The sequence below is a fragment of the Dermacentor andersoni genome, chromosome 1 (assembly GCF_023375885.2).
Source record: "Dermacentor andersoni chromosome 1, qqDerAnde1_hic_scaffold, whole genome shotgun sequence".
Classification (NCBI taxonomy): domain Eukaryota; kingdom Metazoa; phylum Arthropoda; class Arachnida; order Ixodida; family Ixodidae; genus Dermacentor; species Dermacentor andersoni.
In genome coordinates, this window is record NC_092814.1 from 373,469,075 (window position 1) to 373,483,391 (window position 14,317).

The 14,317-nt window shown below is 48.1% G+C and overlaps 1 protein-coding gene across 1 annotated transcript; it reads left to right on the forward strand.

Annotated features, from left to right (window-relative positions):
- The first annotated feature begins 669 nt into the window (after nucleotides 1-669).
- Nucleotides 670-3,627, forward strand: LOC140215165 (putative nuclease HARBI1). The gene is made up of 3 exons (XM_072285863.1): nucleotides 670-1,443; nucleotides 1,534-1,675; nucleotides 2,188-3,627. Exons 1-3 carry the CDS (start codon nucleotides 898-900, stop codon nucleotides 2,685-2,687), a joined length of 1,188 nt encoding a protein of 395 aa, XP_072141964.1. The 5' UTR covers nucleotides 670-897; the 3' UTR covers nucleotides 2,688-3,627.
- Nucleotides 3,628-14,317: the final 10,690 nt, after the last annotated feature.

Below are 14,317 nucleotides of genomic sequence, written 5' to 3' on the forward strand. Positions count from 1 at the left end.
ATCGGAAAGTGGTTTTGGCACGTAAAACCAATAATTTAATTTTTTTAAAGGTCATCATCATCATCATCATGTCTATTTTATGCCCACAGCCAGGACGACCTCCAATTACCTCTGTTCTGCACCAACCGATTCCAACTTGCACCTGCGAATTTCCTGATTTCATCACCCTACCTAGTCTTCTGTCGTCCATGGCTGCAATTTCCATCTCTAGGCACCCATTCTGTAACCCTAATGGTCCACCGGTTATCTAACCTACGCATTACATGGCTTGCTCAGCTCCATTTTTTTCCCTCTTAATGTCAATTAGAATATCAGCTATCCTAGTTTGCTCTCTAATCCACACCAGTCTCTTCCTGTCTCTTAACATTATGCCTAACATTCTTCGTTCCATCACTCTTTGCACAGTCCTTAACTTGTTCTCAAGCTTCTTATGCGAGGTCCCTATATATTAGGAATTCTACCCTGTATTGCTTCTTATATGGGAGTCCTCTATAGCAGAGGACGTGGCCATTAGTCAGCACTCTTAGTCAGCCTCACCAGTTCTACCCTCACTAACGCCAATGACATCCCAAACAACGCCTGATAGTTCCTCAAAGAGTCCTGCTAAGCTAGCTTCACTCGAGAGGGCTTGTGTATTTTACGTCGCTAGGGCTAGTTTCCAGTGGCAGCAGGGGTGCGATTTTGTAGCAATTCTATTACTTTTTCCATGCCTTTTGCCGCCATCACTGAGCAGCCATTGGTCGAAAATGACCGGGCCGCGCCCATTTTGTCTGTCAATCACGCGACGTCAGGAACCCGCAAAAACTGTAATCGTCATCGTGACGTTGAGGCACTCATTATGCGGAGCAAAAGGCACGGATTTTTGGAACGGCCAGAGGCAGGGTCGTTTCCGAAGGCATGAAAAAAATGGCCGCCCCTCTGATCGCTATGGCCGTGGCTCTTCGCCGTCGCCGACGTGAACAGGGAGAGCCAGACGACGCGTTTGACATGCCGGATGACCATTTTCGACGGCGTTTTCGCCTCTCGAAGGGAACGGTGCGGTTGTTGTGCGAGGAACTGGCGGGGGAACTAGAAGCTGAGCGAGCGACGGGACTGTCGGTGGAGCGGAAAGTGTTGTGTGCGCTGCGCTTCTTTGCTACCGGGAGCTTCCAAGCGTCCGTTGGGAGCGAGGAGACGATCCGTGTGTCGCAGTCGACGGTGAGCGAGTGCGTGCGACGTGTGGCAGAGGCTGTCGTGAACGCAGGGGCCCGCAACAAGTGGGTCCATTTTCCAAAGACAGCCGAGGAAAAGGCAGCCGTGAAGGAGGGTTTCCTTCGGCGCGGCGTTATCCCCGGCGTCATCGGATGCGTAGACGGCAGCCTCATAGCCATCATCGCACCCAAGGGTGAGCGCAAGGCTGTGTTCATGTGCCGCAAGGGATACTACGCCCTCAACTGCATGTTCGTAAGTAAAACTCACGTTTTCTGCGATCCCTTTTGAAAGTTACGTTGCTCTTGCCAACGGGCACTTTCTCTGGTTTACGTTTTACCTCAGATCTGCGACGCGGACATGAAAATCTTGGCCTTGGACCCTATGCGACCGGGGTCGGACCACGACGCTTTTGTCTGGCGGACGACATGGTTGCGCCGGCGGTTCCAAGCGGGGCGCATCGTGAATGCCGGGGAATACCTCCTCGGTGAGAAAAAAACATTTTTTTTTGGCGCAGTCACGCTTCAGCAGCGCAGAACGCCGTGTCCGCTCCAACCCAAACTTTTAACCAAACCACAAGAACATCAGTAATTCCGGAGTAAAAAAAGAAAATTAAGACATTGACTGCCACCATTGGCAATGTTCGAAGTGTTAAGTTACAAGCACATTATGTGTCTGCGAGGAGCTGACGAAAGCAACACGTATTAGTGCTTTCTGCACCCAGTGACTGCCAGAAGCAGAAGAAATGAACACACATTACTGCTACTACTGTCATTGATAGCACCAACAAGTGTTGATTTCTTGTTTGTGGCAGGCACCGCGTACACTTGTAAATTGGTTAAGAGTTTGTGACGGGTATGGACATGCTCAACTCATGCTTTTACTTGGGACTTGCAACCCTGAAGTCTACCTTTGTTGAATGATACTGTAGCTTTCCTCAGTTGACAACTTGCCTCTCGTCAGCGGAGTACTCAATGTACTATTTCCATCTTTGTGCAGGTGACAGTGGCTACCCCTTGGAGCCGTGGCTCCTTACCCCGGTTCCTGGCCATCCTCCAGTGCACACAGCCGAGGGGCAGTACAACACAGCACATGCCGCCATGCGTTCCGTAGTGGAGAGGTGCATTGGGCTCTTAAAGAGCCGTTTCCGCTGTCTTCAGCGATATCGCACCCTCCTCTACGAGCCGGAACGTGCAGCCAACATTGTCGCGGCATGTGCTGTGTTGCACAACCTTCGCCTTTCTGAAGGCGACGAGTCAGGCGATGACAGTGATGACGACAGCAGCAGCGGCAGTAGTAGTAGTGAGCTTGACAATAACGGCGACCCCATGCCACACAGTCTGCCCCGTAACACGGGCTCTAGAATGCACTACTTGAGAGGGCGGGCTGTTCGCGACAATGTCATTGGCATGTTTGGAACAACCCGTGCGCAGCACATGCGTTATTTGAGGAGCGTGCGGCGGCAGCTGCGACGTCAACAGCAGCGTCAGCATCGTTAGGTGCATGCACACAGTTTTAAGTAATTGCATTGTACATTTCATGCTGTGAAATTGCAGATACATTTCCCGTGCTAAGTTGTAGTTCATGTCTGCGTAATGCAAAGCATTCACGATTTGTTGAGAAATGTAAAAGTTGTTAAAAAAATTAAATTATGTGGTTTTACGTGCCAAAACCACTTTCCGATTATGAGGCACGCCGTAGTGGAGGGCTCCGGAAATTTCGACCACCTGGGGTTCTTTGACGTGCACCTAAATCTAAGTACACGGGTGTTTTCGCAATGCAGCCGCCGTGGCCGGGATTCGATCCCTCGTGCTCAGCAGCCTAACACCATAGCCACTGAGCAACCACGGTGGGTACATAAAAGTTGTGTAGTGAAGGGTTATGTAAAGCCTGCACTTATAGTAAGTAAAACAGTATCGTTAGAGGTGACATATGAGATTGAAAGCAAGCTAAAAATAAGTGCATATTCAAAGTGTCTGCCTCAATTTGCTTGCTGCTGCTGTCGTCATCTAGATGCATGTAGCCCGATTCTTACTCGTATCCCCTTACGCATTGATGGACATAAGCACCTGTCTCCTCACTTTCTACTAGCACAGAGAAGCTCACAGAAGCCAAGATGTACAGTGCACGTCACACCTTCCGCTCCATGGAACGTGCTGTTGCACGCGCAGCTTCTAGGTCCTCCACCATTTTGTCTCGCAACAACGGCAAAGTTCCTTTCGAGTGACGAAAATGCCGTCCAACTGGTCATCCGACATGTCAAACGCTGTGGCTCCCGTGAAGTGTGTGCACGCACGAGCAGTTGATAGATTTTAACAAAGTGACCTCACTTGTATATAGCAGAACTCAGCAATGTTAATCAGTAATATTTGTACAGTGCAAGCTAGCACTAGAAATGTGGTTGCGATGTGTAAATAAAAGCACTAGAGGAAAACTGCACCTTTCTGTATTTCAGTCTTCAACATACACTTGTTTATGCACACATCACATGTGACAGTCTCTACATTGAAGAAGTGTGAGAATCATGAGTACTCAGTAGTAGAGACATTATGCAACATATCACAGACACTTTGGAATAAATATCGGATCACATTGTTCTTGCATCGTAATATATCACAGGTAACGGCATGCATCGTTTCAGAAAACTGTTGTACACTGCACAAGTACACAGTAATAACAACTGGCCTAAACTGCACCAGAAACAGAAATGAGCAGGTGCTTAAATCACATGCCAACCGAATATTTATCACAGCGAAATGTATAGGTACATTACTACATGTGAAAGGAACATGCTGTTGTGGCGCTCAAACTGAAAGAGCCATAGCACCATATTATGATATTCAGTAAGACAAACTGCATAAATATTACACACAAATTGCACCACAAGGGCTAAAATACAATGTATCACAACCTGAAAGATTACTGAATGACAACAAATTGTTTGATAATGAGACAGATGTGCAAGAAAAGAGACATTCCAGCTCAGTACGTAGTGACACAAACAAATATGCATATGCAACAAACAAAAAATAAACATTACAAATGAAAAGAAGGAGCATAGGCAAGGAATTTTCATAACTTTTTTCTTTTTTGCTATGTATATTGACAGGTTGCTTTCGACATTATAGTAAGGCCTGAAAATTTCACCATTCGATGACAAGGATTAAATTGTAGAACACTTGCAGTGTGGCGTCGTGCTTAAATTGACATGACAATAACTAGGCACCTCAAAATTGCAGCGCCACAGTCGGAATGCCCGCACACACCAGGCCTACAGGCACTTTTGCAGGTGAGCCTGATGGTGTGCACGCTCTTATGGCTGAAGTAAACCTTGAAGAAAAAATTCATGCTGCAACGGCTATGCTACTTATGGTTGCATTAAAGGGTGACTTCAGCAATTATTTATTTGCAAACTAGCAATATTTGCCCTTCATATCATTAATACATCAGCAAATTTTAAGATAAGTTACAAATTCCTTGCCTATGCTACCTTTGCATCCTTTAATTATGTGGGGCCTGAGAGGGGGGAGGGGCTTGGCTGCCACCATGCCCCAGTGCAGCCAGCAGCAGCTGAAGCAGGCGCTCGTTGGTCTCGTGCGACCGACGCGCCACTTCGAGGCGTTGCCGCTGCACTTCAAGGCGCTGAGACTCCACTTCCCGCATTGCCGCCACCTCCTCCCCGAGGTGCCGCAGGCTCTCCATGTGGGCCTCGTGGTGCTGCCGCAGGCTCTGCAGGTGGGCCTCGTAGTACTGTTAGCAAAGATGTGTAATTAGTTTAATTACAGAAGCTCAGTAACAGGGCCTTTGTGTGTTGCATTCATCCCCATTTGCAGGCTATTGTCTTGTCATTGTATATTCAAACACTGGAAATATCTTTCTGGCCCATCAAACTTGTGCCGTCGCATTCCATTAAGATGTGTTACATTGCTATACCTGCTTCCTTGAATTCAACGCCACTTTTTTCTTTTTGCCACATAATTGCGTAGATATTTACACATGTTATATCACGCGAATGTGTACAAGATATCACCACAGGACTACACGTATACATTATGCTTGTTCACTGATTAATATAATTTTTAGAGAGGTCATATGCTCATCAATTTCATACGCAGAAAAATATACATCTGTGGCCTTGCACATACCTGCCGGTTTTGCTCCAGCAGTTGTTGGCGGAAGCGAGTGTCCTCTTGAACTCTGGCTTCCTCCAACTGGCTCTGGCGAACGTATGCGGCAGTAGCCGTCATCACAGCACCATCAAGTTCCTGCTGCCTGGGCTGTCTACGGGGTGCCCGTGGCTCTCGAGGGGTAGGCTGCGGCACCTGGGGGGTAGGCTGCGGCACCTGCGGGGTTGGCTGCGGCACCTGCGGGGTTGGCTGCGGCACCTGCGGGGTTGGCTGCGGGGTTGGCTGCGGCACCTGCGGGGTTGGCTGCGGCACCTGCGGGGTTGGCTGAGGCACCTGCGGGGTTGGCCGCGGCACCTGGGTGGTAGGCCGCAGCACCTGGGGGGTAGCCGGTGGCTCTTCATGCAAAGCAAAAGCAAAGACTGCTCATTCACTGTTATCCAACCTACACAGATTGATTGTCCTAACCAGTCACTTTGAAATGTCATTATAGCTGCATAGCTACAATAATGATACACAAAACAGGTAGTTAGAGCAAAAGATGCCACAGAAAGTTGCTGGTAGCAGTAACCCTTAAGAAGCACAAGGAATCTCTATTACAACATGATGTCATTTGTAGTGTTGCATTTCTCCTCCATGAATGAGAGCTGGATGTTCGACACAAAGGTAATAACAGCACAGTGACGTACTTTACTTCATAGCAAGATCATACAGCAACTGCAAACAACAATGCTACTACAAAAGCTAGGTCACTGCCTTACGTGTAAGGCCACTTGGCCCAGCAACAGCTGCAGGGCCCGACACCACGAAAGCAGTTGTCGCTGGTAGATGTCTGCGGGAACCGCTGGGCCCTGCAGCTTCCTCTGAACTTGCCTCGTCCTGCAGTCGGAGTAGTGTTCAGACATTGCGAGAAGTGTGTGCAGTGCGCATCATGTACACAAGTTGCTGCTCAGAGTACATAACCTATATTGTCACTTGCACAAAAAAAAGGGCTTAAAAATTTTGCAATATTGTGTTACAATGTAATGCTGAAAATTTGTGAGGTCACAGCAGGTCACACAAACAACACTTCTTTAAATCCAATGTACGCACCTCGCTATCGGGGAAGTACTCGGGGGGGAAACAAGGACCCCTCCTGTCCTCATAAGGACGTCGAGGACGCGGCCGTCCACGCCACCCACTTTGCCACCTCCAGTAGCCCTGCAAACACGGCAACAACGACAACGTGAAACTACGTTACTGTCAGCATCATTAGAAGCTCACCTCTTCTCGCTCGCGGCCCTGGCCGCTTCTTTTTTCGCTTTATGGGCCATCTTGGCCCAATGGTTCCGCCAACGGCTGGTGGCCTTTACGGCTGGCCCCTGTGCGTTAAGCACCGCCGCCACCTCCTCCCACAGTTCGTTTTTTCGAGCAGCAGTCATACGTGGCGAGAACTCTGTAGAAGCTCTCGCCAGGTATGGGTGCTGCTCGATGAACTGCACGAGAATAGCCGCCTGCTCTTTGGACACCCGCGGCCCTTTTGCTGCCATTTTCTCTTTGTCAACTTGGGAATTTCAGCCGGCCCGCAGCACAGTAAGAAATTTAGAGGCAAACATTCTGTCTAAGCTAAGCGCCTGCATAAAGTGCTCACTACGACTTATTTCTGCCTTTTTATACCACTAATGTAAAAAAAGGTGAAGTCACTACTCACATTTAATGTTGTAGCAGCTTCTTTCTCGGAGCGTATCAGTGCAGGAAGTATTACCGATGCAGCGATAACTTTAAGGAAGCTATCGTTATGTCATGGCGGTGCCCTATGGAAAATGCCTTGACAGTTCTCGATCCACTATGTTGCAAAGTTTCACCTCGGGGGCTACGGATAATTCTTCTTGGCTCTTCCTAAAGAAGAAATTATCACACGTCAGACATGCAGCGAAAACCACACGACAATGCAAGCACTACACGAGCAATAATTACTCACCTCAATCAGTATCTGACGTGGGCGGGGCCGCAATTACGGGCACGCAAGGGGCTGTCAGCTGTTCAGACAGACACGCTAGGGGCTGTCAGCTGTTCACAGGTAAACAAAGGCTGCCATTTTGCTTGCGCTCAACGGCATGGATTGGATGCACATCCGACTACTATGTGGCTACGACTTCAAAAATAGAGCACTTGCGTTTGCATTTCTTTGGACTGCGGCAGCTTTTGCGTTGTACGGTAACAAAATGAATTTGCTTTACGCAGCATGGAAGTCCGCTTTTATTAAGTGCCGTTTTACAAAACAAATTTGCTATACAGTCCCGGAAAAAGAGAAGAGAACACGAAAGAAACATCCGGCCAATGAAGGGAGCTTCTGATTGGACGATCCAAGAAAACGTCGTGCCTACGTACACACAATTTCCAAAATCGGTGACGTCACGCGAGAAGGCATTGGCATGAAAAAAGTCATTTCTACAAAATCGCACCCCAGGTAAGCTTTTTTAATTATGCTGATCCAATCATGATACAGCAGCAAAGCAAATTTCATGCATGCAGTCTGGCGTCGGCATTCTCACGGCAAGATGCTCACCCTTTTACAGAGAAGTGTCATGCTATCGTAATGTGAGTAACAGGAATATATAAAACGAATATACACATGAAGTTCCTGCAGTAATGAAGAACGGCATTCCAAGACTGTTGGTTGACTTCGAGACATGAGGCTGATCAATATCTGCTGTCACACCCTTGCTGAACATACGGGGTGCTTAGGAGGAACAACTGCTGGCCAAACTAACCCCACCTGCTGCAACACCACCACCCTATTGTTACGGTGGAAAAAGAGGACAAGGTTGTCGATGGTGAAGACGACGAAGTGGCAACAGCCTCTCGGGATTCTGGGCTGCTGTTTATATAGGCATCGTGTTAATGCATCGTGTAAATAGTTTTATACCCGTGACAATATAACCAAGTTCAGCTTTCCCTACGCATAACACGAGGATTTAGTATTAAGCTAAGATGTTTGCATCTTCTAGGAAAATATTTAAAGCAAGTAGTACTTTTCTGTGTGGAAGGTGTGGTCGGCTGGTGAGCTCAGCTTCACACTGTGCCACTTTCAAAGTGATGCTTAGTTTGCCTTCTTGTGGCTGCTGTCTTGCCTGATGGGCTTATCCTGAAGATAGTGCAAATTGGGAAGCATGGAGCAACCAGGGAAATATTATACTAAGTGTAGGCGCAAACATTGACACAAACAAAATGAAACCATAGCATGTACATAGTGGTGAGGGGAGAGGCTCAAAAGAAGTGTCCAGCAGAGTATGGTCTCCAATATGCAACGAATTGTCGTTAAAGGCGCATAAACACTAGTGGGAAAACACACAAGGCATGCCGCCACCAGCAAAGTGCACGCCGCAGGATGGATCGGTCCCGGACTGATTTTCTGCGATTCTCTACGGTGAAAAACGAGCCGCGAATGCCGGTGGCCAATAAGAGTGGCCCCTTCACTGACATGCACAGGGGAAACTGCTTTCCTGTGGACCCGCCCGACCGCTCGATTTGTACTCGGAAGTGGTATGTCAGTGTGCTCGTTTCGCGCTAACATCTACTTGTATCAGCTCTCACTCGCGCTTGTTAAGGTCTCGTTTGCGCTTTTTTTGATTGTCATGGTTTGCAATTGTTTTTCCCAATGAGTCTAAACCGAGACGTCCCTGTCGAAAGGTGTTTAGAGACAGAGCACCATATCTGATTCTGTATGAGAAGACGGACCCCGACTAGAAGGACATGGAGGCGACACTAGTACCGCATTCTCCTTGTCTATTGAGCACAGCAACACCGCACCAACATGATTATGATTAGAGGCAATGACGTCATCTTCATAAGACATACCTAACTTGTGTTAAGAACGAAGAACGTGAACGCAGCACCAATCTGTCAGCAGATAAAGGAAAAAGCATGCAACGTCTGGCACCTACATGCAGAGTAAAGGATAAGAGGCAAGATTTTCATGCTGCCCTGTGACTGCCGCATCGGCTTGCTGCCAGTTAGTGTGGCTGATCTGCCGCAGCGGCGTTTTGCCACCGGCGATGTACCGCGCGCATTCTTCCACTAGTGTGCATTCGTCTTAAATGGCACAGATGCATGCCCAGTTTTTAAAGGCCCCTAACCATATCTGGGCATTGCCAATAGATAAGTGCGGTGCGTAACCAGATAGTGATGGCTGTGTCTACAATGTACCAAACCACTCCACAGCACCAAAACAGCTCAAATTTCAAATGAAAGCTTGTGCAGCCTTACTCTCTAGGGTGTCCCGCTTCCTGCTGAAGAATCAAGGGCACATGCATAAATGCCTCTCATAAGACACAGTGATTGCAACATCACCGATTATGGTAGACGATTTTGATAAACCTTCCAATACAGAACATGCAATACCACCATTGTGAAAAACAACAAGAAAGAAATGTTGGTGGGTCCTGTGAAACATCATGACATGTCTCCGAAACGGGAGAAGGCAGAGAAAGAATATCACTTGCGGATGCTTCGAGGCAAGGGGAAGAGATTTGTGTTGAAAACGGGAAGTGGAGCAGAGCTGATAGAAAGTGAGGTAAGGCTTAGAATGCAAAGCTGGGCACCATCAATATGCAGTGATGAAACAAGCCACACAACATAATTGTGTTGCTTAGAGGTGTAAACAAGTACTTTGAGAAACACTTCGTACAGGACGAGTTTATTTAGGTGCTTAGTGTTTGCAATACTTTGGCTTTTGTGGAATGCGTTTGCAGTGTTGGAGGGCCACCAATTTACGTTGAGTGAGGCATTTCAGAGCGAAAACTTCTCCAACTCTGTTGTACGGTCTATGCTTAAAAATAATCTGTATGCAAGATAAGTGTTTTTCATAAGCACATAATGAAATCTGTTTAAAGCAATTCCCACAACACATACGGTCAACAACATGTTTTTTTCTCTGATCTGCCCCAAAGTTTAGTTTGCTAATGGGTTGATGCACTAAAGTAACTACATGCTAAATGCAGATTTCACATCTAGGCATCACTTCTACCCCAAAATACAGGTCCAGTCGCTGTGGTGAGAGTTCCTCTCCTGGCTGGGTAACATACAGCTCTCCCGATTTCCTTACTTGGTATGAATATTGATGCTGACTAGAGCACTTAACTTCGAGGGGTGCCATTATGAGCAACACTGTTTCATCCATTGTAAAAATCGAGTAGACTATGGCAAATGTAGGTTGCTCTCCTTTCCTCATAATGAGGACGTCCTGTTCTCTGTATGTGCGGTGGTCCGTGGTAACCGACTTAACTTTCGAAACACTCTGTTCCCCAAGCTTTTCCCTTACAATAGCCGGCACATCGTCATCTTTGACTTGTTTCGCACCAATGGTGGACACACTGTGCCCAAGCCTTAAGCTGTATAGCTGAAATGCTTGAAGAAGCTGGTGCCTGTGCGCAAGCGTTCTGCAGATGTTCTTAAAGTTCATTGTGCGAGAGGCAAGTGCTTTAAAATATTGATGTTTTGCCTCAAATCTCATGCACCAGAACTGTGTGAGTGGCCCAAGCTGTTCTATAATTCTAGGATAATGCACCATGTAGTGCATCTTGGGTGTTACAGCAGAATCTGGGTAACAGGCTCTAAATTGTTCAAGGAAAGTCTTTATCTTTAGCTAAGGATAGGGAAGCCATAAAATGGGGACCTCTTCTGCTAGCAGCATGTCAACTATTTCTCTAAATTGTAAGTACACCTCCCAGTGTTCATTGCCTTCTGGAATTTGTGATGAGAACATGAAAGGCGATAGTCTTAAAAGGCACCATTTCTGGGCTGCTGAGCCTTTAAAGCTTCCTTTCAAGCCTAAAAACGAGTGCATTAGTGGCTCTGGCTTGTTCTTCCTGTCATTGTAGCCATATGAAAATGTGCTCACTTTATCGAAGTCAGATGTAGAGAGCACAGAGTCACTCACAAGGCCACGGAGAACATTTCGTAGTACATGACTGACTGTTCCTTCGAAAATGTCATGCATAACATCAGGCGGCATCTGTGTACACAAAGAAAAGTCATCTAAAGTAAGCAATGGTCATCGCCCATTTACCCCATAGACCCGCTTTAGGTCATGATTGACAGCAATGGCATTCAGATGTTGCATGTGAGTGTGCATCTGGCGCAGAACACACATCGATTCCTCAGTTATTGACTTCACATTTTCAGCGTGTGCCATGCAAAATCGACACAACCTACCATTTGAGAATGCAATACTGAACCCTCCGATGTTATGCATAGACAAGTCCCCACAAAAAGCAAGAACTATGACCTTTGTCTGAACAACACCTCCTGTTGTTTGCACACTGAGGCCTTGATGTTTTAGGCATTGTAAATTACTTAAAAGGGGAGAAAAAACTTCACTAAGGCCATACTTTGTGACATCCCGATAACGTGCACAGAGCACAAGGTGAATACTACACAGCTGGGACCGATACCTGGGATGCAGGTTTAGCACAGTGCAATATACAAGAAAGAGCTTGTGCCTGCCCGGCTTTGCACCCAATGGATTACATATCTCCACTTCATCAGCATACAACAACAAAAATATGGTGCTTTTTTCAGAATTACCCAAAACGGCTGTTAGGTCTTTTTGGTAAACTGTACCATCCCGAAAATGATTAAAAATCATAGCATCAGGCTGACATTGAGCTCGTGGCGGTGTTTGCGAGAAAAACACCAGGTTGGCAACGTCTGGCACCTCAAGAAAATTCTTCAGCATGCTAGAAATAGGCACATACTGAAATGTCTCCTCGCTTTGAGGGTTAAATTTGCACATTCGAGCAGCTGTATACGGAAGACACTTCGTGGCAAAAGCTTTGCGCATGAATTTGGACCTCGAAAATGTAAACATTCTAGGCACAATATCGCACTTCAGGAGCTGATCAAGCTCTTCGGTCATTACAAAACTAGGGACGCACTTTCGCACCTCCCGGGAAAATTCTTCCAATGTTTCTTGAAAAAGACCCTTTAAGTCACTGAACACTTGCTCACACACGAAATGAGACACCTTATGCTCCTCGGACATCTTGTAAAAAAACAAGCAAACCTTCTTTTGCATGTTTGCAAACAACTCTGTACTCGGCGCACGTACACCTGTAGCTGGATTGGCAGTACAATCACTGTCCTGTGGTGCGTCGGCACGGCTTTCATCTGCGTCTGTTCGCTGCGTCTGATGTGATGTTGCATTGTCTAAAGTCACTGCGTTTGCAAGAGACGGGTCGTCTTCGTCACCATCACTTGTGGGTAGCTGATCAGATTCCGCTTCGCAAAACGTGCGACCGTGTGCTGCTGCTGCTGCTGCTGCTGCCGCTGCCGCCGCCGCCGCTGCTGCTGCCGCTGCCGCTGCTGCGGCCGCCGCCGCCGCCGCCTATAAAGGTACGGACACACTGGCGTCAAAACGCGCGCGGTACGCCGCCGGCGGCGCGCCGCGTGCCGCGAAACCTGCCGCGGAACCGGTTTGGTCTGCCGCGCAGAGGATGGGTTGAGGAGCCATTTTCGGCGGCTTGCCGCGTGCCGCGAACCAATGAGAGCCGTCCGGGCTTTCTCCTAAGCGCCACCTCATGGCTGCTGCCGAAGTTAACTTCCAGCGGCGGCGGTGGAACCACGATCGACGACCGAGCGCTCCGAGCCAGCCGCGACAAACAGCGCTAGTGCTTCGTCTGCGTGCCTTTTGCGCGCGCCGCCGTCGCAACAGCAGAGAACACACAAATGACCAAAACGCTCATCGTCGTCAGAACATCGTCGCCTGCATCTGCCATTGCTGGAATCAACGCGATCAGCGAGCTATCTGCTGACCGAGCAAGGAAAAAGCGCGCGACAACCGCGATATCGCGCCTATGCTCGCGCAGTTCGAGACAAGGCGAGATCAGCGCTGTCACGTGACTCCGCGGCGGCCTCCGCGCGCACAACCGATGTGGCCGCTCTGCCGCGCGGCGTTCTTGCCGCCGGCGGCGTGCAGCGCGTGTCTTGCCGCCAGTGTGTCCGTACCTTAACACTTCTGTGCTCGCGGTACACATGCTTCTTCAGCGAGTCGACTACTGCATAGGTTTGGGGCAACCTTCAATACCACAAACAACACGGAAGTTCGGCTCCCAGCTGTGTGCATCGCGGATGTGCGCTAGCAGAAGCAGATACTTAGGCGAAAAGAATGGACATTTTCTACAGCGATAAAATACCGGATGGGGCGACACGCGATTTGCCATTGATGACAGGACCTTCTGCAGGGAACATAACACACCAAGGCCAGTTTAGTGCCGTTTTAGTGCCGGATGGTGCAAACTCCCGCGAAGATTCGGATGGTATTAGGAATTTGCAGCTACTGCTTAAACGGCCTGAGCAAAACAAACCGCGATTGTCGGGAATAGGCCCGCATTTCAAAAATAAATGTTTTTTTTTTATTAAGGGTAACCTCGCGTTAGAATTAAAGCTCTAAATAAATATATATATTTTTACTGAACTTTTGGAGTGCTTGCGGCTGCCCCATGTCTTGCTGCACTAAAATGTATGCTATCTGCGGCGCGACGTTTCAATTGTTTGATGGCATGGACGCGGACGTATTTAAAGCGCTGCGTTGCACGTGCGTCCTTTTGGCAAGTTTTTTTTTTTGTTGTGCACTGGTCTGCAACCTCTTCGTGCACTATGACCATCACCTGTCTCGTCAATCGGGGCCCATCCAGCTTTGTCCTGAAGCTGACTGGCGACACGTTAGTCGAACTGAGAGAGGCAGTGGCGGCCCATTCGTCGCTTCGAACGGTGGAGGACTGCGCAGTTGTGCAGGTAATGTATATTTTCGTCTTCAAAAAGTATTTTGCTACCTTTGTCCCTATTCTTGATCTGCACAACGACGCTACGTTGTGATCCAAACGCACCGCAAACACGTGTTCTAACCGCGCATGCCTTGCCCGACTGCACGACCCGGCATGTCGTGTATATAAAGCGATAAAAGGCGTTGCGCATACGCGACATCGTTGTAGCGTGCGCGTTTAATGGAAATACCATGGGAAGGA